This window comes from Carettochelys insculpta, chromosome 6 (genome assembly GCF_033958435.1).
Source record: "Carettochelys insculpta isolate YL-2023 chromosome 6, ASM3395843v1, whole genome shotgun sequence".
Taxonomy (NCBI): Eukaryota; Metazoa; Chordata; order Testudines; family Carettochelyidae; genus Carettochelys; species Carettochelys insculpta.
In genome coordinates this window covers 106,269,836-106,293,760 of record NC_134142.1, presented here as the reverse complement: position 1 = coordinate 106,293,760, position 23,925 = coordinate 106,269,836, and the positions used below count along the sequence as shown (strand labels likewise).

The window sequence follows — 23,925 nt, the reverse complement described above, 5'->3', positions numbered from 1 at the left end:
GCCAGGCAAAGTTCTAAGGTCTTTCAAAGCTAAATGAACAAAAAAAGTCTTATGTTCTTTTGATTTGGTTATCATAGTAGCACATGCTTGTATTTACCCAGAGTAGGAGATTGTCAAAAGTCCACCTGACCCTCTCAAGTGGTGTATCTTTGCAATGGAGCTGTGTATGGGGACAAGGGAGTCATCGACATATCATGGCTAGGAACACCTTTGTGCTAGGTCCAAATAATGGGGTCATGGGAATTGTGGCTCCAGGACAGCTTCCAGGCAAGTGAATTCCATGCCCTCCAGTCCATGGAGCTACACTCATAAAGCCCAACATCTGAGACTGTATCCTTAAGCATGAGTTGCAGGGCACAGTCCTTAAATTATATGACTCCAATTATATGCTGGAGCCAAAGGTGGCAACAGTGGAGTTTGCCAATAATTAATCAATGAAGTGTGAAGCGGAGCCTCTGAAAAACATTGCCACATTCTGGAAACATATTGCCTTTATTTGATATCACTGTATAGGCATCAAACTATTTTGTCTTAAAAGCCATGGTAAATTTGTGAATGAAACTGTGCAAGAGGGATTTAATAAGAGATCCACAGCAAGTGTTCAGTGGTCTAGATGTTGCCTGCCACCAGGGTAGCATGAAATCATTTGATAATTACACCATGGCCATGCAGGATTAGTGTACCATAAAAATATAGGGCTGCATTATTTTTATTTATATAACAGATGGATCTAAGAGAGGGGTTCTTTTTTAATGACTGCAGCATCATGACAGTGTTGACAGATGATTTAAACATGTTACAAGATGGTCAAGCCAAAAACCTAAGAATGTTTCCATTTCCCTTTTTCTTCTATTGAGGCAAAGAAAGCAGAGAAACAAATGTTAACTTTGACTTAAGATTGGCAACATAATATGAATTCTATCCTGGGGATTGGATGAGGTGCTGTATTTCTTGGGCTTTTTATATATAGATCTTTTACATTTTCTTCCACTTGCCATCTGTCTGTCTTAGAGTAAGTCTATACTAGGGAAACAAGTCACTTTCAGACACACAATTCTAGCTATGGCATCTGTGTAGCTAGAATCTATGCATCAGAATCAATGTGCTTCCCTAGTGAAGTCCGAGCCTCTTTAGTCTTGTGTCCATGTCCCTTACTCCATGTGATAGCATGGAGTACAGTGGTCAACAGCCAAGCCCACAGAGGTTGATTTTGCCATGTCTTCACCAGACACATAAAATGGATCTCTGGAATATCAACCACAGAGCACTGAGCTTCTGGTAAGTATAGACAAGCCCTTAGTTATTACCTAAGATAGCCCCTTTTACCATAGCATTTAATTCTCTCACATTCTTCAGCATATTTATCTTCACAACACACCAGTGAAAGTGGGGAGTAAAATTACTGAATGCTATTAGAACCGCACCACGTGCTAAAAGTACATTCTGGAAATAGTTGAAGAAATCTCTGGGAAAACAGAGGCTTGAAGTCTGTGTTAAAGCAAGGAGAACAGACATCTAACAGTTCCTCTGTTTTATTCATAAGGTGTTTAAAAGCTGTGTTGCAGAAATCACAGCCACTGTTAGCTCTACCTGCCTTTTCTCTTATGCAGCCAAATAGCCCCTACTTCCAATATGATGGTGACTCTTTTTGACCCCTGCAGCCAAACCTCACAACAGCTCAAGACTCAAGCCCCAAATTTCTTATCTCAAGGTGTATCTGAACTTTCCTATCATTCAGGTGAATTTAAATCTGTCAATAGGCTGAGCCACAGGTTTTCATTAGCAGGCATTTGTCAGGGAAAAGAGCACTTATTTACAAAAAAAGCCAACTGACTTCCATTTTCGGTTATTCCTAGTGTTATTGGGTTATTCCTTTTCTACAATTTCCTACAGATCACAGCAACATCTACTGGCTGGACTACATATAAAATATTACTGCCAGATCCAGGGTTTGAGGCAGATATCACCAAAGATACAGTTTTGGCATGATATACTCTCTACATTCAGGAATTTTTACATACATCTGTCTAAGACTGAAATTCAGAATTTTCTAAAACCCTGATTCCCACAGTCCCTCAGGAAATGCTACTTAAGTGACACTCAAGTGGTGTCTAGGACTTTTGCTGTTTCAAGAAACTGCACATCTGATGAAGCAAACTAGGTCGTTTCTGGTGGGAAAATGGATTTTTGGAATTATATGATCTTTTTTGCAACATTTGATTCCTTTTTTTTTACTAATAAAACCAACTTTTTCAAATTTTATCTTCATTTTAATCTCATCCCTATTTCCTTTCTTTTCTCCCTTCACCTCTTTCAATTCAAGGGGATAGAGAAGGAAGAGAAAGGGGACAGGTTTGTTTTTTATGGAAACAAAATTGAGGTTTTAATGAAAAAAATAAAATATCAAAAGAAACTAAGTAAAAATAAACCTTACAAAAGACTTCTAGCCTTACTATTAAGTCTCAAATTTGCCTCCCCTATTCTCCAGAAGACTCCCAGTTGATCGCAATAGTCCTTTCTGGCCTAAGAATCAAATCTCCAAAAGCTATTGTAGGAATGGAAATAAGGCACCCAGACACCACAATAAAAATAAGGAAAATAGCTTGTTAACTCCATTCAAAAACTACTTTTCCACAGGAGCTCTGGGCAGAAACCCTCAGCTTTGAGATTGTTTCAGAGAGGGAGATGGAGCCTCCTTCTATTTCCAGAAGGACTTGCCCAGTTCCTTTAAAGCAGGATCATAGAAGCCACCTCTTAATCTTGTTTTGTCATTTAGAAGCCTTCCTCTTGCTGTCCAGAAGGAGTCTGTGACACTCAGCTGAAGATAATGCCTATGTTCTTAAATCTTACTGCACAGGAGAAGGCAGGATGTTCTGCTCATGACTTCTAATCTCCATGGATTCAGCAATGTTCCTTCAGGCATAGATTCAAACAACCTAAGTGAGCGGCTAGATTCTAAAAATGAATAGGCACGGTGTGTCTTGGCTATGGCCTGTTGGTTTCTCTCAGAGACAATGAGACAATAGCCTCTGCCCACCTGAACCACCCCTCTGGAAGACTCTATTAGAATGCCAGCTAATAACACTTTTAATATTATAAACCCAAGCTTTCAGCTTAGTTTGTTTTTAATGCTCCAGCTTCTGTAGGACTTAAAGGCACACTGATGTCTAATAAATATATTATTTTATAGGATATTTATGGCTGAGGCTGCAGTAAGAGAAATGAACAAGAAGGGATAAGAGAAATGTATGGAAAATAATAACCAGCATAGGTAGGTGAATGACATCTAGTTTTTCTCATAATATCAGAAAAGGGACCATGCATTTAAATGAGAAGAGACAGCTAATTGAAAATTGAAAAAAAGGAACAACTGTTTCACATAACATGCAATTAGGCTGGGGAACACTGCCACAAGATGTAATTTAAGTAAAAAATGAACTAGATGTTAATTGTGAGAGAAGAAGATGAGCAGTAATAATGGTAACTTTTTTAAAATGACCAAGAGCTATGAAAGGGATATAAATTCTCAATGGTCCAGGACAGCAAGGCAATTATTTCATAACTGCTTATTGAAGGGTTTCTTAAACTTTTCTCTGAAGCACCTGGCTGGAGACAGGGCACTGGTCTATATGGACCACTAGTCTGATCCAGTACAGATTGAACCTCTCTCGTCCAGCAATGTCTTCTCTGGCAACGTGTAATCTGGCATGATCTTAGTTAACTGGATGCTCACACATGATGGGTATGGCCAAATTTCCCATGGTCCCATAAAGTTTGTTTACGGCCACCAGTCCTGGTCCTTAGTGTTCTGTTTTTCAGCTCTATTATACCACTAAAAGTCTTCTAAGAGCCTAGTAAGCAATGGAAGTGTTGGTAATGCTGTTGGACAATATTGACGTCCTGTGTTCTGGAAAATTCTCTCATTCAGTTTTTGTCAGGTCCCGAGAGTGCCGGGCCAGAGAGGTTCAAACTGTATTGCAATTCTTGTGTCCCTTTAATTGGAATACTTGGTATCTAATAAATCCTATTAAGGCTAAGGCTAGGCTAATGGTCATCTGTTACTTTGCTGACTAGCTGATTGATGATGTGCTGATGATTTACTATATCTTTTAATTTTTTTAAAGAACTTCCTCTTTACATGTTTCATGATGGTTGTTAACAAGTTTTATTTAGCTATTATTCTGGTTCTAGTCAGCACATTGGTAATAACGTAACCAGAGAAAGCAGGGGCAATGCATGCTTATCAAACCACTTCCCGTTAAGGAATGTCATCTATGTCAGTCACATAGTTAATGGCCATCTCTTTTAGAGGGAGAACAGACTGGAGATGTCATATCTAGTTACAGCCCAGAAGAACCTTATGAAAAAGCAAATCTCTAAGGACATTGCCCCAAACACATCCAGGCTACAGATAGTCTTACTGGGCATCTCAATACCCTCTTTTTGAAAGGCACTTGTCTGCCTTTCCCTCTTTAGGAATCAAGAAGTCAACAATATAGCTGCCAGTTGGGAATATGGTTCAGGAAACACAGCTGTGGGATTAACAACAACAGACTAAAAGCAAGTGTGCTTTTTAAAAACTATTATTGTTCAAATTCCCTCCATTCCACATTTCACATTTTAAGATTGGATTTGCATATTAGTCAGCAAACAATTTTATTTAAATGTCTCTGCTGCATAATAATGGAAAAAAGGAACAACAAGTGTGAGAGTAACACACTGGACAAATTTCACATTGCCAGGTGCCTGGGTTAATGTCAGAAAGACATACAGGCTAGAGCATGAGTTGGAAGCAGGGAATCAGAGATTAAATGGCATAGATAAAAATCAGAGCCAAATATTAGGACTCAAATGTCAGAGCCAAGAGGCATGCCAGAAAATAGAGCTGAGGATCAGAACTGAGTTACCTGGAAGCAGGGGAGACAAGAGCATGGCTGGGTCCAAGGCTGGGACAGGGATAGAATAAGGCAAAAGTAAAAACCAACACAGTTGCACTCACATACACTGGACAAACAGCACCCTGCTGCTGCTCTTTGGAGCAGGTCTTGTAATCTTCTAAGCCAATCAGGTGGTTTGGCCAATGAGGTGACTCAGTGAGACCCCATGACATTTATTAGCCTATCCATGGGTTAAACTAGCAGGTAAGTAGAATACATGGGTTCTTGTGCTTGACAATAGGTGGCAAAACGTTTTGCAAGGTCTCCAGAATAACCCACTTGTGAGCCCACTTGAACAGATCTCAAATAAATTACATCATAGTTCTTGAATCTCACTAAGCTAGCTGCTAGGGGTGGATCAGGATACAGGAGTCACAAAATACCATGCCAAAGAAACAAAACCTCCACAATATGCTACATGAATGGCAGTTCGTCAACTCTCCATCCCCTATCCTTACTATGTTCATGACTTTATAGGTCTTTGTGACCAAAATCTACCTAAAATGCTACACAAAGACTGACAATTTGTTAGGTTCTGGGTCCTTTGGGCGATGATGACTTTTTTTTTTTTTTTGGTAAATATTATCAGTGGAGTAATGGCTGCCCTCTTTTTGAAATTATCATGGTTAGCCACTTGAGCAAGCAGGAGAGACACTTGAACATGGGGAGGGCTGAGGTGAGGGTGGTGAAAGAGTGAATGTATTGGTATGACTGCATGAAATGCATACTACAGAGTTTCTGTCTAACACATTGGTCATACACACACTGCTGTTGAGAGTAAGGTGCCATCCAGTAGCCTTGGGTATAGAAGCTGCCCTGTTTCTTCTTGGGCTGGGGGACATACGTACCCAAGGTTTTTATAATTGCATCAGAAACCTTGAGGATGCCGAGAGCAGTATTGGTGTTCTCTGCAAGTTTCTGTCCCTCAAAGACTGGTGCCATAGTCAGTACTGTGTTTTGTATTTCTTTAGGAAATCCCAAGAGGTGGAGCCAAGAGGTGTGGCACATGATGACAGCTGTTGCCCAGGATCTGGCTGCTATGTTGGTGGAAACCAGAGATGTTAGCAAGGCTGTCTTGGCTATGAGGTTGCTCTCAGCTATATTTGCCCTGTACTAGTCTCCTTGTCATTGGTCAAAAAAGGTTGCATGTGTATTTTGCCAAGAAGCCAAGTAGTTGCCAAAGTGGAACTGTAGGGAGGCTGATGAGTAGGATTTTCATCTGAAAATGTCCACCTTTTTCCAGTCCTTATCCTCTGGTGTGGATTTATAATGTGATTGTTTACTGTGGTGATGCATTGCCTCCACTACTAAGGAGTTCGGAGTGGGGTGAGTGAAGAAGAACTCTGCTCCTTTGGACAGGCCATAGTATTTGCAGACCACTCAGTTGGAGGAGAGCAGAAAGGTGGCCAGGGTTTGCCAGATCACTTTAGCCAGATCCATGAAGGTGCCCTTGATTGGCAAGATGACCTTCGCTGACAGAGACACCAAGGCTGCGTCTACACTAGCAAGTTTTTTCAAAAGATTTTTCAAAAGAAGGGGGCTCTTTGGAAAGAGCCCACGAAGCGTCTACACACAAAAAGCATTCTTTCAAAAGTAAATCAAAGAATGTGATGCTCCTTTCGAAATCACTCTCTTTTGTGTTTCAGGAAATGTGCCCCCTTTCAAAAGTTCTTTAGAAAGAAAACATGTAGATGCTACACAGGGCCCTTCTTTTGAAAGAACTGCCTTCATTTTTGATCTCTGGCCCGTTCTTTCGAAAGAGCAGGGGCTGTGTGGATACTCTCTTTTGAAAGAGCAGATCACTTTTTTGATCTGCTTTTTTGTGTGTGGACACACTCTTTCGAAAGATACTTTTTTGGAAGAGATATCCTGAAAGAGCTTCTTTCAAAAGACCTCTGTAGTGTAGATGTAGACCAAGAGTATTTCTGTCAGTTTATGTTGGGCTTCCAGCAATTCAACCAGGGAAATGTATTTTCCATATTAAAAATAATGTTTTGTTTTGGCTCAGAAGATCACTGGGAAAGGTTATGAAATTTTGCAACCCATTTTATTGTGTGCACATGACCCTTGCAGGTTATTATGAACATTATCTACTTTTATATAATTGTTTTCATGAAAACTCAAAATATTTGGATATTTGTCTCATTTGATCAAATTAATGAGGAAATTTGCTGAACCACTGTGGCTGTAAACAAATTTTATGGGAGCATGGGAAACTTGGTCACACCCTTGATAAGTGGTCATTTGGCTAACTAAAATCATACCAGATAATGGATGTTGCTAGATGGGTAAGTTCCAGATCAGAGAGGTTCAACACATACTACTGCTATACTGCAAGAATGTTGTAGTGTTTGTTTAGGTTAGAGTTTACTCATTACTATCATTCACAATTCGGGAATACATTTGGAATGATTCAGAGATAGGTCTGTCATGGATAGCTTTTTCTTTCGATGACAAGGAGCTGTTTATTGGTGAGGACCGGGGACAAGTTAGCTCATGCTTTCAGTGAGAAACAGGGATTTATTTTTATTTTGAATAAAATGCAAAGTATTTGAATTTTTGGGATGAAAATATGTTTGAATGGTTCAGAACAAGATGAAGACCTTTCCATGTAAGTGTTTTAAAAACTTAGCACTTAAACCCTTTTCTGCTACATCTTGGTATCTGAGCATCACATGCATGGACTATTAATACTAACTACTGTATAGTAAAACACAAACGAATAAATAGTGAATACTACTTAAATAAAATGTTTTAAAATATTACATAAAAATAAGCAGTTGTTAATATTAATAAGAAAACAAGTTGTAACAAAATAAATCTTCCTGTTGTTTATTAGATGTTATAGGAATGTCATATACAGTATATAAAAACATAAAACAGTAAAAATGTTCATGTGATGAATTTACTGTTAAAAGCATTAGATTAACTGAAAAAGCAGCTTTTTACAATTTATTATGCAACAATACACTTCTAGTTTTCAGTTCCTAAGATTAAAATCTTAAATGCTCTTCTAGCTCTGCTTCTTAAACTTAAAGCAGATGGATTTTTGCTGTGTTTAGGTGGCATGGTTGTGCTGAGGGTTAATTAGCACAATATTTGGTTTCATTATATAAAAAAATCAGTTATTGCAGTTTAAAAAGCAATTTTGTTTATGAACACTACATTACAATTTGAACTTTTTGCAACATAAAAAATCATTGAATATAGGAAGTAACCTTGTTATAACAGCTTTTATTGACTTCGCTGTTTCTCTTTATTAAATTACACATGCAACCAAAAATTATCTTGATTTTCTTTTGTCTTTAGGAAAATAATTTAACATGTTCTTCAAAAAGTTAAGGTTCATTCAAAAAGCTGATTCTCCTAAACAAAGAGTACAAGTCAAATTTAACATGTGGTGCACTTTAGTAGACAAGTGTTCAGATAAAGTGCATCTACATAACTGTAATGGAAATATGCTTTTCATCTGATTTGCATGTTTTCTGTTTACATCATGCAATTTATATGTTGGATAAATCTATTACCAATATCTAACCTAGCTAGCCTAAACAAATCTATATTTCTTATACATTGCATATCTGACATAATGGTTGTACACTACCATGTAAAATACATTAAAAAAATCAAACTTATTACCAGGAAATATTATATATACAAATACCAGTACTGAAAATGTTTCTCTGGTAAAAATGTCTATAATATAATTCCATGTGAGTGCCTCATTTTGGAATATCAATTTGATTTAAACTGAATAGTCTTCTAATATTTTCCATATAATTTTCTTCCATAGCCACTAAGCACTACTGTGACTCATCTGAGGTGTTAAGCCACTGCCAAGTCAGCTTATATGGTAGATATCTGAAACAGAATTGGGTGGGTTTGAAAGAATGGATCAACCTTCCAGAAATAAAATACAAAGCATCATTCCTCTGATTGTCTCTTTCAAAGGAAATCACTTTCCTTTTTATGATGGCATGTATCACAAGAACTCTTGACATGATTCCTAGAAGTGAGCATTAAGATAATTTAAAAAGGGATTACGCAAATCTATTCTTTCAAAATGCAGAAGAGTCCAAAAATCACTATGTTTTTAAATATTAAACAAATATACTATTCAGTGGCTGGATAACTGTATTTTGTAAGGAACAGATGTAAAGCATATCTTTATCATACTGAGAATAATTGTATATCTTCCGTAGTTGGACTCACTGGCTGATCTCTTTGAATGCTGTTTCAAGACCATTGGCAAGAACAGTCTGTAGGTTCTTGGATAGAATAGTTGACCCATGTTGAATTGCTACTGCAGTACAATTGCACGGTTCGTCTTTGTAACCCAAGTTCCCTGCAGCATTTGCAGAATCTTGCATATGTGTTGATGTTGTAGTTATAAATGCTAGCAGAAGGGCATTTTCCGTCACATGAAACAATGTTTACCTGTTAATGAACAGTTTAAAATGACATTGCATTTAAATGGCTAAAAAACATGAATTCAGGATTTTCAAAGAAGCTTGAAGGAAATTACGTGGAAGCTGATCAGCAAACTCTCTTACACCCTGCTAAAAATCTCATACAATGTAAATAATGAAATGACTCAGTTAGGCCCACATTTTGATCAAAATGAAGTCAATAGGAATTTTTTACATTGATGTCAAAAGACTGATTGGTTCATTGAGTAACATACTCAACTCCAAAAAAGGATTTCTGAAATTTAATTTTAAAAACTCCATAATGTTACTTTGGCTAACGCACAACTCTGGGTGCCACTGGCTGTTTGTCGTCCATGATGAAGCCTTTGTAATTTCTTTGATTTCTTAGGGAGGAATGTTCTAGAGCAGAAATACTCTGTAGAAAAACTAAAGAACTTTACTCGATGAACACTGTAGCAATCACTTACAGTAACTTTCACAGTAGCTCCTTTAGTTCATGGGCCCTTTTGTTCTGAACACTTCTTCACTTTAGGGATGGGCTTCTCTAAAAGCTCAACCATTAACTCAGGAGGGGAAAAGTCCTGTGTCCATGTTGAAGGTGCCAGTTGTCTGCCCATACTCTCAAACTAGGGCCTGCTTCTCACACGCTCAGCCTTTCTGGGCCTGCTTTCCCATCCACCCCGATGCACACCTCTAAGTCATGCTGCCCAGTGAGGCACTGCTAGTCTTCCAGGGAGCAGCAATGAACAGTTTAATATTACAATCTACATAGTCAAACACCAGCACCAAAATTACAGCCTCATTTTTCCTACAGATAGTGCCATGGGGGTGCATTATGCTTCCGAAGAATTTAATGACGTGATCCCTATCCAGAGGCATTTACAGGCTAAATATGCTGCTTATTGTCATCCCTATTAAAAAGGCACCTCTTTCCGGGGGCAAATCCTATAAGGCACAGGGTATCTACTTTAAAATGCTGAAAACCCTCAATACTCATTGATCCTAAGTGGTAAACAAATGCTCAGTGCTTTGAAAGCTTGGGTCTCTATTTCCTAGTCTGCACATATAGCATGACTGGTATTTGAGATAATACTGTGCTGTAACTGACAGTAAAAGTTGACCTTTTAACATGATGGCCACTGCACACGAGCCACTACAGAGCTGTCTGTGGTACATGCCAATTCCTGCCTTTATGATGAGTCAGAAAGAGAATGCATATAAAGCCGTGCTGAATTCATTTTCTCATTTCCACCTTTCCTTATTTTCCCCATTTCATTGAAACAATAATAGGATGATAGTTACTTACTGGTATGTTACTTCTGCAGTCATTCTTGCGGATAGTCATCCTAACAGTCACCTTTTTACAAAATTTCCCATCTTCTTTACCTGCAAAGTGAGCATTGATTGAAAAACATCACCTCACAATTCTAAATATTTCAAAAATAGCAGCATTCCTATATGTGTTGTGGGCTAAAGAGATACAAAGAAAGACAATAAATACTGCATTATAGCATACACCAGAATCTCTTTGATAAAATTATATTAACTGTATTTTATATTTTAATCTTGGCCTTTAATATGTATAATTATTGCATGAATGATGATATCAGTTGTATCTTATGCATCAAATTATATTTGTAATCTTGATAGTATATTTAAATAAAACTCCCATCATAAAACTATCAAGTGACTGTATTTCATCAAAGCTGCAACTTTTGCTAACAAACACCTTGCAACACAGGGACTTGTCAACTACATAGGGCTTGTGGGAAGGTTTTGTTTCTGTATGTTCTGTGTAAAGAGACAGAGAAACAACCCCTGGTGAAAAAAGAGAAAATGCTTCATTCCAATTTTAATTTCTAATATCTTTATTTTTTATTTTTACAAAAAAGACACAAAACATAGATAAATTATAAAATATCCAAATCTATATGTAGATATACATACAGTGAACAAAGGGTTAACCATAATTGAAGGGGGAAATATTGAATATTTGAAGAAGAGCTGGATCATGCAGAACATTCAGTGGTTTTAGGAATGAAAAAGTAGTTTCTGATTGTAAAGAAAATGATCCTCTTTCTTCTGGGGAAAACCCACATTACGAAGGAGATCTATAAGAGAAATCAAAAGCCCCTTATATTAGTTGGACTACTGTAATTCTACTGCAGATCCCAGGAACCCACTCAGTCTTATTCATACAATCATGAAGAATACTTAGATCTAAATATACAAAGGGTTTTTGACACCTGCCTTCAACTTTAGGTGCCCAAGTCCAAAATTTAATTCTTCAGACCAGCAGTTACATAACTGCAGGCACCTAAATTCTCCTGGTATTGAAATTTCCACTGAAAGCTCCCAATGGCACCTAAAAAATGTGCCAGTGAACGTACACACAGGTGCCTAAATTCTGACACTTGGCACCTATCTCATAGCTAAGACCTCGTCATTATGTGTTCCACAGGCACAATCTAGGAGGCATTTCCAGAGACCTAGACCTACACAAACACAACAGATGGAGATGTTGGGTGCACCCCATAAGATGGGGGGGGAAGTAACCGGCCTACAGGCCAGATGCAGTTCCCCAGGGTTAGCTGCTGGCAGGCTTCCAGGTGTTTTATTCGTCTGAACGTCTGCAGATACGGCTGCTCCCAACTCCCAGTGGCTGTGGTTCATTCCTGGCCAAGAGGAGATGTGGGAAGTGTTGTGGGCCACAAGCCCAGTGGTGAGGACACTCACCTTGAAGGTAAGAGACCCTGTTAAAATGACTACATTATTATTTAAAATTCAATAGCTGTGACAGGAGAGACTGAGACAGGGCTATCTCAGAATACCTCACAGCCCAGTGGTTAAGGCATTTGCTGGGGAGGTAAGATACATGGATTCAAATCCCTGCTACACATCAGGGATAGAGGAGATCTGAACTCCAGTCCTGCCACAGCCTCACTGAGTGCTCTGGTCACTGACAAAAGGGTGAAATGAAGAGGGAGGAATAGCTCTCTCTCTCTCTCTTTTTTTTTTTAAAAAAAAGAAAGGCTGAAGCACTTAGTTCCAGGAGACAGTTCATGGCAGAATCTTCAGCAGAAGTACTTCCCTCCCTCCAGACCCCAGTAAGGGGCATAACTCCATTTGAGGGACAGGACTTAGGGCCCACCCCGCTCCTTGGGACTTCCTGTGAACTAGCTTCAGCAGCTCTGCATTCAGGGTGGTGGCTTTTGTGGGTTGCATTCTTAGGCACCAGTCTCTCCCCAGATATTGAATAAGGAGAAAGGGTGGCTAGTTCAGGCCTATAGATTCCAGTAGTCATCACAATACCTGAAGTTACATCTGGCAACTCTGAGCCTAAGTTGTCTTTGTGGCTCTAGCCCTTAGAGCTTCATAACACTCTCTCCACATACGTCAGTAACACCTTTCATCCATTAAACTCAAAATTCTATGTAGACCTCTGAATATTATCATTCCCAGGAAAACAAAGACAAATTTAGTTTGCTCAAAGTCATGTTTTAAGTCATGGAAAAGACTGGATTAGAATATGAATCCCAATGCTCAGTTTCATGCTCTAACTACTAGCAAATGCTGTTTCTTAAAGAAAAGTAAATTTGAGTTTTGAAAGACAACTTACCCCAAGTACAGCAGAGCTTTTTAGAATGTGGATTTCTTTTTCTAAGAGGATTGTTTTCTCCCCTTATTTTTCCAGTAGAAAACAGCTATTTGCTATTGCAAAAGAATCAATAAATTGTTTCTTGGATAGCATAAAAGCTCACTGAATAGGCAAGCCATTAGCCTGCTAGGACTGTCAAACACAGAAGAGATAAAACATTTAAAAAAAAAACACACCGTTATTCCCTTTGTCTCCAAGGAAGCGAGCCCTGACCAAACGAATCATATGCCAATATCACCAGTTGTACTCTTGCTTTTTGCTTCTCTCACCACACTGTAGATGATGCCTAGGATGGGAATTCTTAAGGTGCAATTATCACTATGAGTTAATCTTGTCTGCACTTCAAGTGTGTCACTTCTTAGGAACAAGTACAGAATGCACTGTATTTGCACGTGTTGATGGTTCTTAGTAATACTTACAGATGGACATACATAGTTTGCCTCAGAACAACTTGCATAAATAGCTCATTTGACATTGTAGTTAACTATATGTACTGTAATGAGATTCTTTTGTATATTCTGTTTGGTTGAAACATGTTGTCTGAGTGCCTCCAATAGAAAGATACATGAATACTGTGGGACTATATAAACAACAATACATGTTGTAACTCTGTTGAGAGCCAAATTGTGCTTTTGTTGACCTGGGCATTCATATGAATGAATGAATGAATGACACAGACATCAGTGGAGTTCTTCCAGACTGAAATCAGTGCAATGAGAATCTGGCCTTCAGTGGAGTTACAACACATATCATTGTGTATATCGTTATAGTCAATATCACTTGGCAGGTAACTAAGGGTACTTGTGCTTTCTTTACACGATTAAAGCAGTGAAGGTTGGCATTCATACCAGGTGTTGTTAGGCAGATACTTACATTGTTATTGTCCATCTGCAGTTATTATAGTATATATTTCCCATATATTATAGTATATATTTCCCATATACCCTGATAATAGACTAGAAAATGTGAGCTGCTTCTTGAACATATGCCACTGAATACCATATAATCATCTAAAGAGTTATTCGAACAGTAAGCTTTAATGGAAAAAGCAATTAGTCTCTATGTTCTACAGCACTATAAACAGTGGGATTAGCCAACTTCCTAAACATAGCAAATACACATGCAGCAAACTAACCACTATGCAAATGCTTACTACCAACAGTACATTGTTGGCTAACAACAATGCACTGCCCATACAGTGCCAAATGAAAAAACAAAAACAAAACATATGTGAGCCATTCTGAAAAAAGAAAAAGTTACTACCACAATGCAGCTTTGAAACATGATTTGATGACATTAGGCCTGATGCCCCTATCAGGGAGTACATTGTTGGAAATCAACAATGGTGCTGGTTGACTTGTTTCTACTGATTTCCAAGAAAATGTACCTGTGTTACAGTTAGCGCTAGCTGTAGGAGTGACTGGGCTAACAGGAAATGGGAAGAACAATGACATTCCAGAACCTGGTAAAAATATTACATTTTGAACATGTTACACATGAAACAAAAGGGTCCCTCCATCCTTAGTCAACATTTTATGGTCAGACTCACTCATGTTTGAAAAGGGTTCTTAAAAAAAGGAAATCACCTGAAAATCTAATTGTGTTTTCTATGATATAGCAGCTATTAAATATAAAACATCTAAAAAATAATAGCAAGGATAGGAGGAACTCAATATTGCTGAAATACTTGTGACATATTTTAAGCCTATTCGCCCCTCATTTAACCCAGTTTTATCTTAATTGTAACTGTTGATTTCAGTGAAATTAATCCTGATTTATACTGCTGTAAGCAAGAGGTAAATCTGACTTTCAAAGTTTCTGTGAGACGTAAGGCCAAGAGATAGGAGTGTAATTTCCCACAAGAGTTATTTTTAGAAGTTCTCAATGTTTGTGTAGAATTCCTATAGATTTTATTACAGGACAGTGTCTTCAAACATAGTTTTCCCCCAAAAATTAAAGAGTAAAATTATAGTGGTTCATGAAGACAAGGCATTTCAAATCCAGACAAGATGCTAGTGACATTGTTCATAAAATGTCTCAGTTTTTTATATTCAGTCTTGGCCATATGATTCATGCAATAAATGCTGGATCTACAAGCTTATAACCATGAAGAGGTATTATACATTGCAAATGCCAATTTCAAAAGATGTGGCTTTATTTGCTGGCTGGATTTTGTTTTGGAAAATGAAGCCAAAAAGAAATGTTCCTATTTTGTCTAAATCCACAGAAGATACTAATTTTGGCCTTTCTGGAAATATAATATCAAGTTATTTTATCAGCTGTCAAGGAACAACGTGTCTTTTTTAAAAGGTTTGTTGGGAGACAGCCTGGCCATTAGATGACCTAAATGGCAGCAAGTGCCCTGAGTTGTAATGTTAAGAGGAAGCAATGGCAGCTGGGAAGACTGATCAGAGTACATAGCTATGGAAGGGAAATGTATTCCAGAACCAGGGAGAAGTGTCTGAAACAGATTTCTGGCATGCAAAGGACAAAGCTCATCATGACAAAAGACACCAAGATCCTTGCTTCCTCCTCTTCTACCAATTAACAGTAGTGGTGGCAAAAAGGAAACTGATCTTCCTCATAGTAATCTCCAGCCACCACTACCCCAAAAATGTAATTCTTAAAAACATGAGAAACCCTTATCCTGGCATCCATCTCCTGCCGCAGCAGCTCTTCAGCTGGTAATCCTAGTGAAGGAAGAGGACTAGAATCCAAGGAGATCAGCCCAGGGAGGTAATGTTGTCAACTCCTGCCAAAACCAAATATTTCTGTGCTTCTCTTCCAAAGAGGTATGTAGCATCTTCATTCCCACCCCGACTCCCTGCACACTGAATCCTTGCTATTGCCAGAGTTAATTAAACTATTATTCCACCCTCTTATGCCAAGGGTGGGACTTTCATCTCTCTTCTTGTATGTGGCTCTAGAAGCACCATCTACCACTGTGGTTGCCTGACACATCCCACAATCAGAGCCTGTCTTCAGTTGCCTATAACTTTGCCAAACGTTAATCATTTGCACTCAAATTTGTTTCAGACTAAAGGTATTTTTTGGAAATTTTCAGACAAAAAGTTCAATGATTTCTGAGAATGGGGCTAAGAAAAAATATATGGTTTTGCCCATGTTACAAAGCTCTGGCAGCCTCTTCTTTTAAAAGCTCTAGAGCCCCCTCCCACTCCCCTCAGCTTTGGGTGAGAGGGTCAAAATTTGGTAGGGCAGTGACCTTTTGCTATCCTGATGAAAATCTACCTGCATTTTGTTAAGTTATAAGCCTTTGAAAAACTGTAAGTTCTCAGATAGTGAAGCTTCTTAGAGTTTTGTGGCTGAATTCTCTCAAGATTCCATCCATACTAGGCAGGACACAGCTCTGTGACACTACAGGCAGCACTGGGTGTGGGCCCCACCACCAAGCTGAAAGCAGGGAGACAATATCTCATGTTTTCAATGGCCTCCCTGCTGTGCTCAGGCAGCACAGAGGAAGAATTTGCCTGATTTTAGTGCAGTGGGAGTAAGAGCAAAATCGGCAGGAAGAGGCAGGGGAAGTGGATTGGGACAGGATCCTTAGGGGGACATGAGTGGAAAGTGTGACTGGCAGCTAACTGGGGTGTGGGGAGGAAAAGCACAACTGGGAATTGGGATAGAAAGAAAGGGCAGGACTGGGATTTGAAGCCTACAGTGAAGGTTGGGCTTAGTGGAGTAGAATGGACCTGAGATCCAGGGAGGTTAGATTGTCACAGTTTGGGTACAGACACTTAGACTGGGGAGGCAAGGGACCAGGGAACCAGAGGGAGGAGAAATGAGATCAGATGAGTAGTCAGGGAGGATGTTTGGTATTGAGAACTAGTGGAGTGGAAGGAAAGCAGTGGGGGGAGTGCAGACAGATCTGACAAGGAGACAAAGCATGTGGGGAAAACTGGGCAAAGAGACTGGGACAAGGGGTAGGGGGAATGGACAATGAGATTGAATGAGGAACCAGGGAGAGATAAAAGGACTGCAAGTGAGGGGTGCTTGGAAATATTGACAACAGCTGTTAGAGGTCAGGATGCAGGGGTGGAGAGAGAGATCACATGAGGAGTCAGGAAAGAGGTGGAGTGGAGAGTAGGACTGGCTGGGCAAAGGTCCTGAAGACTAAGAGATGGAAATTAGAAATTCCTGGGCAAGGAGCCTGGGACTGGGAAGTCAGAGTGTGGATGAGGAGTCCAGATGGATGAGACTACAACTTGCTAGGCAAGGAGATGGAGACTGGACTGACAATCCTGAAGAGTGCAGATAGAAACTGCTGAGGTGAGGCAAATGTGACTGGGAGGAACAATGTGTTGTGGGGAAGACAAGACTGGGACAGGTTGGAGAGGATGGGGCAGATGGGATCAAGCTTGGGAGAACAGTCAGAAGAGTCTGTGCCCACTAGTGCATAATCCCCCCCTCTCCCCTGAGCCTAGAATGGAGCCCAGGATTCCTGAGGTTCATCATTGTTCCACTGGCAGCAAGTATCTCTGAACTCCACTGGCAAAGCATTCCACCCACCTCTAATGATGGTCCACACAGAAAATTACAGTTTAGAGTATCAGTTACTCCACTAGCTCAGGATCTGTGCAGCAGCTCTAGAGGTTCCAACCCTGCTGATGACCTAGGTGTGTTAGTATGATGACACACAATGGAACTGCTAGTGAGCCTGGGGAATCCTGGCTTCCATTCAGGCTCTGGAGAAGCATGTGGTCCATTGGGTACAGCCTTTCCTGTTGCTGAAGAAGAGCTCTGCTTGGCTCAAAAGCTTGTCTCTCTCACCAACAGAAACTGATCCAATCAAACATCACCTCCCAAACCCTGCAAAGATCCTATGGTATTCTTCATAATGCTACCTTCAGTATACTGGCCAATCTGGCTAACTATGGTGTGTAGTTAAAAGTCAATTACTTCAAAATTTTCAGAATTTACAATTTCCATTTCATCCTTAAAAACTGTTCCCAGCAAACTGCGATATGGATTGAAGTGTTTTGCAATAAATGTGTGGTATTGTTAAATTATAATGTGCAGTTGTGCATTTGAGAAAGAAGAGTTGAGGAGTCTCACATACTGTGTTGATCCATGAGTTCGTGTAAGCACAGACACGCCTATAGTGTTGTACATGGAATCATGGGAAAACCTCTATTGACCTATCTCAGGGCTATAATTAACAGAATTTAACCAATATCCTGTAAACTATAAATAGCCACCAGATTTCCCCCTCCTCATATTAATCAACAAATTTCCTTCTCAGAAAAAAAGATAATTAATTTCTAGTTTAAAACAAGCAAAATAAGGATAGCGGTAAAGGGACCAAGTGTTTATGTTTATATAGTAACATCCAAAATAACGCTAGATAATATAAATCAACATTGTCTTTTGAAGGAACAGTATTATTTATTGTAATTTATGTCCCTTTAAACCATTACATGTTAGGTAATATTTGTGCAGCACCTTGCACATGTAAAGTACTATAGAAGTGAAAGAAATACTCCATATCTTAAAGGTCATTTGTATAAGTTTCATGATTTTATTATGACTCCCAGGCAACTGGAGAACTCTACTGAAGCACAGAGAAAAAAATTGTTCCTCAGAATAAAGATAAAGGTAATAACATCTAAAGATGCAGAACATCTTTTTCATTTCTATAATACTTTAGATGTGAAAGATGCTGCACAAACATTAGCTGTCTAAACCTCTAAAGCTCTGCATAGTTTGCTAGCTCCTGTGAGCCTCAATACTACTGTGAGAGGGAGCCTCTTCATTTTAAAGATGGACAAACCAGAGCTAGAGAAGACAACCTGGCCTACATAGATTAGTACAATAACTTACTCCACAAATAGTTCCATTCATTTCAGTGGAACCACTGCATGAGTATGGCACTGTGCAGTGTTAGTAAAAAGAGAGAACCTAGCCCAAAGTGACTTCCCAACATCTCACAGCAAGATAGTAGGACAGCAGAGGGTAGAGTTTAGGACTTGCTACCTCCTAACCTGCTAGTCAGTCTCCCAGAACATGGTGCCTCTTGAAATAGTAATCTACACAACAATTGACTGCCCAAACTCCACTTTGCTTTAGTCAGTTGCATGTGAATTGTAAAATAAGATTAAATAGCGTTTATCATAAACATCTATTTATCTGTACCCATATTCAAATTTATATTCATTAAAATTTGTATTGGTATGGAAAGAGGATTCCAACATTTATGTTAAAAAGATATACAAATAATTTTATTAAATTGCTGTGACTTATGACAAGAATGCCTGAACAGATAAAACACTGATCTTAAAGGATTAAAACAGAATTAACCACTCATTTATTTTCAGATTAATTTGGAAAGGACTGGTGCACTTCAAAGACACTAGTCAAGTCCTGACTTCAATAGAGACAATGGCAAAACTCTAACTTTAATGTAGTGTTTGCCTCAGAGATTTTATAAATAAAATATTAGCCCATACAATGGACCATGGGTCTGTTCTCACACCTCTTTTACTTTAGTCTAATGCCATTAGCCCCAGTCAATGTTCTCTTGAAAAGTACTAGTACAGGTCATCCTTCTTCTAGGGTCAATGAGATCAGACTCAAGCCCTCATTCAAGAAGCCAGACTTGCTCTTATTATAATCACATGAAAAAATAATATTAAATCCTGTGGCACCAAACAAACTAACAGATATTTTGGAGCATAAGCTTTTGTGGCTCATGAAAAGGAGAGAGTCTGCATAATTAGACCTGCCTCTGGAATTTCCATTACATTACATATGACAAACCAGATCTTTGACCACAAAAGATCACGCTCCAAAATATCTGCTGGTCTATACAGTGCCACAGGACTTCTTGTTGTTTTTGCAGATACATACTAAGACGGCTACCCCTCTGACACTTATAATCTCATTCTAAATTGATTTTTTGATTCCTGATTCACTCACATGTTTTGCAGCATCCATCTAGAAAGGGCACAATATAACCTCCAACCTAAACAAAAAGAAACATGTTAGAATAATTTCTTAATCATGGCATCTACATAGCAGTACTATTAGACCTAACTTCCCTTATTCTATCCTGATTTACAATTCCATGCAACCTCACTAATTTCAACCATTTAGACCAGGGAAGAAATTAGGCTTAAATGATCTAAATTGAGTCTATTAACACATGTGAATACTCAGTAGCTGTCATCAAATATCATCATCTGCCAACAGTTATCACAGTGCTACTTGAACAGAACTTAGAACAGAAAACAACAGTGGGATCTCAGCTTCTACCATGTGATTCTTGAAAGTAAAAGCTGATTATTTATAGATCACAATTATCATCATAAGGAATGGATCTTGAGTTAATTCTCATACAACAGAATTCCCTGTTCAACAAAAGGCTCATTCCGGCCACAGCTCACTGTCTCTGGTGGTATAAAATAAAGCACCTCTGGAACAAAGTAGCCCTTAAGCCATAGTCTTCTCTCCAGCTGTGGTCCTCATCAAGTCTCTCACAAGGTGATCACCGAAATAATACTCAAGGTTTCTGGCTTCCTCAAAAAATCCGAAAGATGAAAGAAGCAGAAGACTTTTCTACTACACTTTCTTTGCTCTTAACCCTCTTTGCTCTTCCACACCTGCCATTTTAGGGGCTACATTGGAAAATATCTTCTACCTATTGGGCCTTTTTTTTTTCTGACTGACCATTCCATCCCTGTCAACTGGGAAGGGGTATTAGAGATGTATAGTTCCTCTGAGAGGGCTCCCTGCTTTAGTACCCACCCATGCACACCCCACCACACACAACTGAGAGAGAACTATATAGTATTATTTCCTACTACTGTATATATTTTCTGGTTACTAAGTACAGCCTAGTTTTATGCATTCAGGCCAGTGAAAGTATCATGACCTCCCCTCCTCTTCAAGACTATACCACAGCCTCATACAGCTTACTGTTAGGATGATTTTCCTGGTATTCAGCCTAAATTTTCCATAATTTTTATGCTAAATTGTCATATATGGAAAGTCAGTTAGAAAAGAGAAGTCGTTGTTCCCAGCAGCCACACACTAACCCTCCTTCTGGCAGCCTACTCACACTAGCTAACCTGAACCCATGAAATCCAGGTCCACTGTGAGGCTCCAGCCTTAAGGGCTGGTTGACAGAGTCCCAGAGTAGCTGATTGGCCCACTGGCTCTGCTTAAGCCAACAGCAGGAACAGGAAGCAATCTGTACATCTTGATTCCACACTGCTCTGGACTGCATGCTACCTGCTCCCATCTTGACTTCCTGGCATCCTGAGCTGCCTTAATAAATGGCAAATGATTTGTAGTTCCTGATCTCCAGTTTGTCTCCTGCCTCTGACCCCCTGCTATGCAGCCCATGCCTATTCTTGGCTCCTGTCTTGTGGCTATGAACTCTAGCTCTGACTACTAGGTCTAGTTCCCCTTGACCTAGCAATGATAATGATCAACTAATAAGTACTTGCGGGTTTGGACAGCTGCATCAGGTTAAGCTTGGCATTACAACCTTGCTTGAAAGGGGGACACATCCTCTCAGAATATGGAGAGTCTATTGCTGTTTTGTAGCCCAGAAGGCTTGTAGCCTCAGCAAATGTGTAGGTAAATTTTTTGTTTAGAGCACTCTACTGCAGTCACCGTTTTGTTTTCAAAGATCTAAGCAGAAACTATAATTTTCCCCCTTCCTGAGATGATTAAAAGATTTTATAACCATTGAAAATAAAACTTCAAATGCAAATACAAACCATAACAATGAAACAAACTCAAATAAACACTGACCTTTACACATTCAGTTTCATTAAAAGGTGGGCAGCTGATAGAAGATGTAATTAAGACCGGTCCTAATGCTGTGGTTGTGCATTCATACTTGACACAGTTTGAAATCCAAGTAGTACCAGGCTGTTATAAAATTGTAAAATAATCACCATCATCAGAGCATGGAACAAAATGTCACAAGATGTGATTTTCATTTTTTGAAAACAATGCAATTAAACAGAGCCACATCTGAATTAATGCAAAGATACTTACTGCAAAACATAATTTAGATGGAACCTTTAAAGGACAAAATTGTAGTCATGATCACTAAAAAAGTGTATTGTAATCTATTTCAGTAATACAGCAACAGAGCCTATTTAACGTGTGGTTTTACATTTTTTGAAGGCGTTATCAGCTCAATTGTTATTGTTGAAACATAAATGCATGGTTAAAATAACGCCATACATGTCCTTCAATACACTGCAATGGGAACCATGCCCAAGTTGGATGTCAGAATTTGCATATGTAATTTTTGGGTCACTTCTCGATATTTTCAAAGGCACTTTTCATAAAACAAAACAAAACTTACCTTAAAATTGGACACTGTCCCATTGCTGAAAGTGTGGCGACAAGACACATTCTTACAGTGACCACAGCAGGTTGTTAAATCTCTTGGAGGCTCATATACTTGATTCTGCAAAAATCAAACATGTTAGTCCTGCTGTAGAACAAGGCAGAGAATAAATATTATAGTTGTTTTTAATATCTTGGTGTCACATTAGTGTCATGGGTTAGATTATACAGGCTCATATGATGCTTTTAGAATTATTATTTTACAATTCAGTCTACAGCTTAAACACTCACTTTTTATAAAAACAAAAAAACAGTATATAGACTATCACGGCTTTCTCTCTGTCACTTTTTGTAAGCTACTAAGTGAGCCTGGTACAGATTTCATAGCCATCAAGGGGAAGAGACTCAGAAATGAATTGGGTCTTTGCAGTTTTTAAATAGTGCATGTGACTGCTTATCCAACAATCAATGTGCTTTAGAATTCAGATGTATTGCATACCGTAATCAAGAGGTATTCAGGAAAATTTACACACTGAACACACAGAAAACAATCTTCACTATGGATTAATTCACAGTATTTTGTCAAGACACTTTGGATGTGTGGCATGGGAGAAGGACTACATACTTCATTTTTACAGGATTTCCAGTGAAGTTTTTCTTCATTTTAATAAATATTCAGTGAGAGCCCATTTCTAGGGGGTATAACCGCACCAAACAAGCTGAGGCTAGAGGGGAGAGTGGGATAAAAGTATTCTGTTTTCCTCTATGAATATATCCTCTCATGAAGGTATTTTTGGATGACACACTAGTACTGGCTTTTTTGACACCAGAAATGGACTACAGTTCTGAGCACGCTTGCACCCTGTGGAAGCTCAGATCCTCATCTATGTTTTCAAGCTAGGCCTTATTTCTGTAATGAGCCAATATAAAAAAATACATGTAAACAGCTCTGAGGGAGTTCAGGTCCAAATGTGGGTCTGAAATTTGTGCCAAAGGCAAATCCCAACACCTAGAGAGGCTGTTCCACATGTCTCTTATAGACCCAACTCATGTAAATTACCTTTGCAATAATGATAAGCACAGAAAAGCACTGCATGGGCCTAGGCCAGCCAGCACACAGAAGCACTGAGTTTGCAGCACTAATGGGTGACAGAGTTTGACTTTAAGTTTCCATTATTAGTAGTAATACACAGTTTTAATCAGAAGAGTTACACTAAATCATTAAGAAGGAGCTCATAAGTGTTTAATCTCAGTGCCCAACTCCCATGAATGTAATCTAATAACCAATGAAAACTCATAGTTTATCCAAGATTACCAAACACAATATGAACGTATAACTTTCTGAATTTCTTACAGCTTCACACTTGATGACACAATTTATCCAGGAGGTATTTATCCGATAGTATTTGGTGGCAGGATCAATCATGTTTGTACAATAAGAAGTATGGCAAAGGCCATCAGGTGTGTGTTCTACAATGGTCTGTCCAGGACGCAGTAGTCCTCTCTCGTTACTCAGACATACTTTATCTCTCACTGCAACAGTACATGAAATGATACAAACACACTCACATAAATCACT

At 38.9% G+C, this 23,925-nt stretch overlaps 1 protein-coding gene across 1 annotated transcript in view; it reads right to left on the bottom strand.

Moving 5' to 3' along the window:
- Nucleotides 1–7,764: 7,764 nt before the first annotated feature.
- OTOG (otogelin) overlaps nucleotides 7,765–23,925 on the bottom strand; it is a 169,159-nt gene continuing 152,998 nt past the window's right edge. Inside the window, exons 48-53 of the mRNA XM_074997753.1 lie at nucleotides 23,701–23,879; nucleotides 22,363–22,467; nucleotides 21,798–21,917; nucleotides 19,956–20,001; nucleotides 10,674–10,753; nucleotides 7,765–9,374 (exon numbers count right to left, since the gene is read on the bottom strand). Coding sequence (XP_074853854.1) covers nucleotides 9,174–9,374; nucleotides 10,674–10,753; nucleotides 19,956–20,001; nucleotides 21,798–21,917; nucleotides 22,363–22,467; nucleotides 23,701–23,879 — 731 coding nt within the window. The 3' untranslated portion in view covers nucleotides 7,765–9,173. The remainder of the gene's footprint in view (nucleotides 9,375–10,673; nucleotides 10,754–19,955; nucleotides 20,002–21,797; nucleotides 21,918–22,362; nucleotides 22,468–23,700; nucleotides 23,880–23,925) is intronic.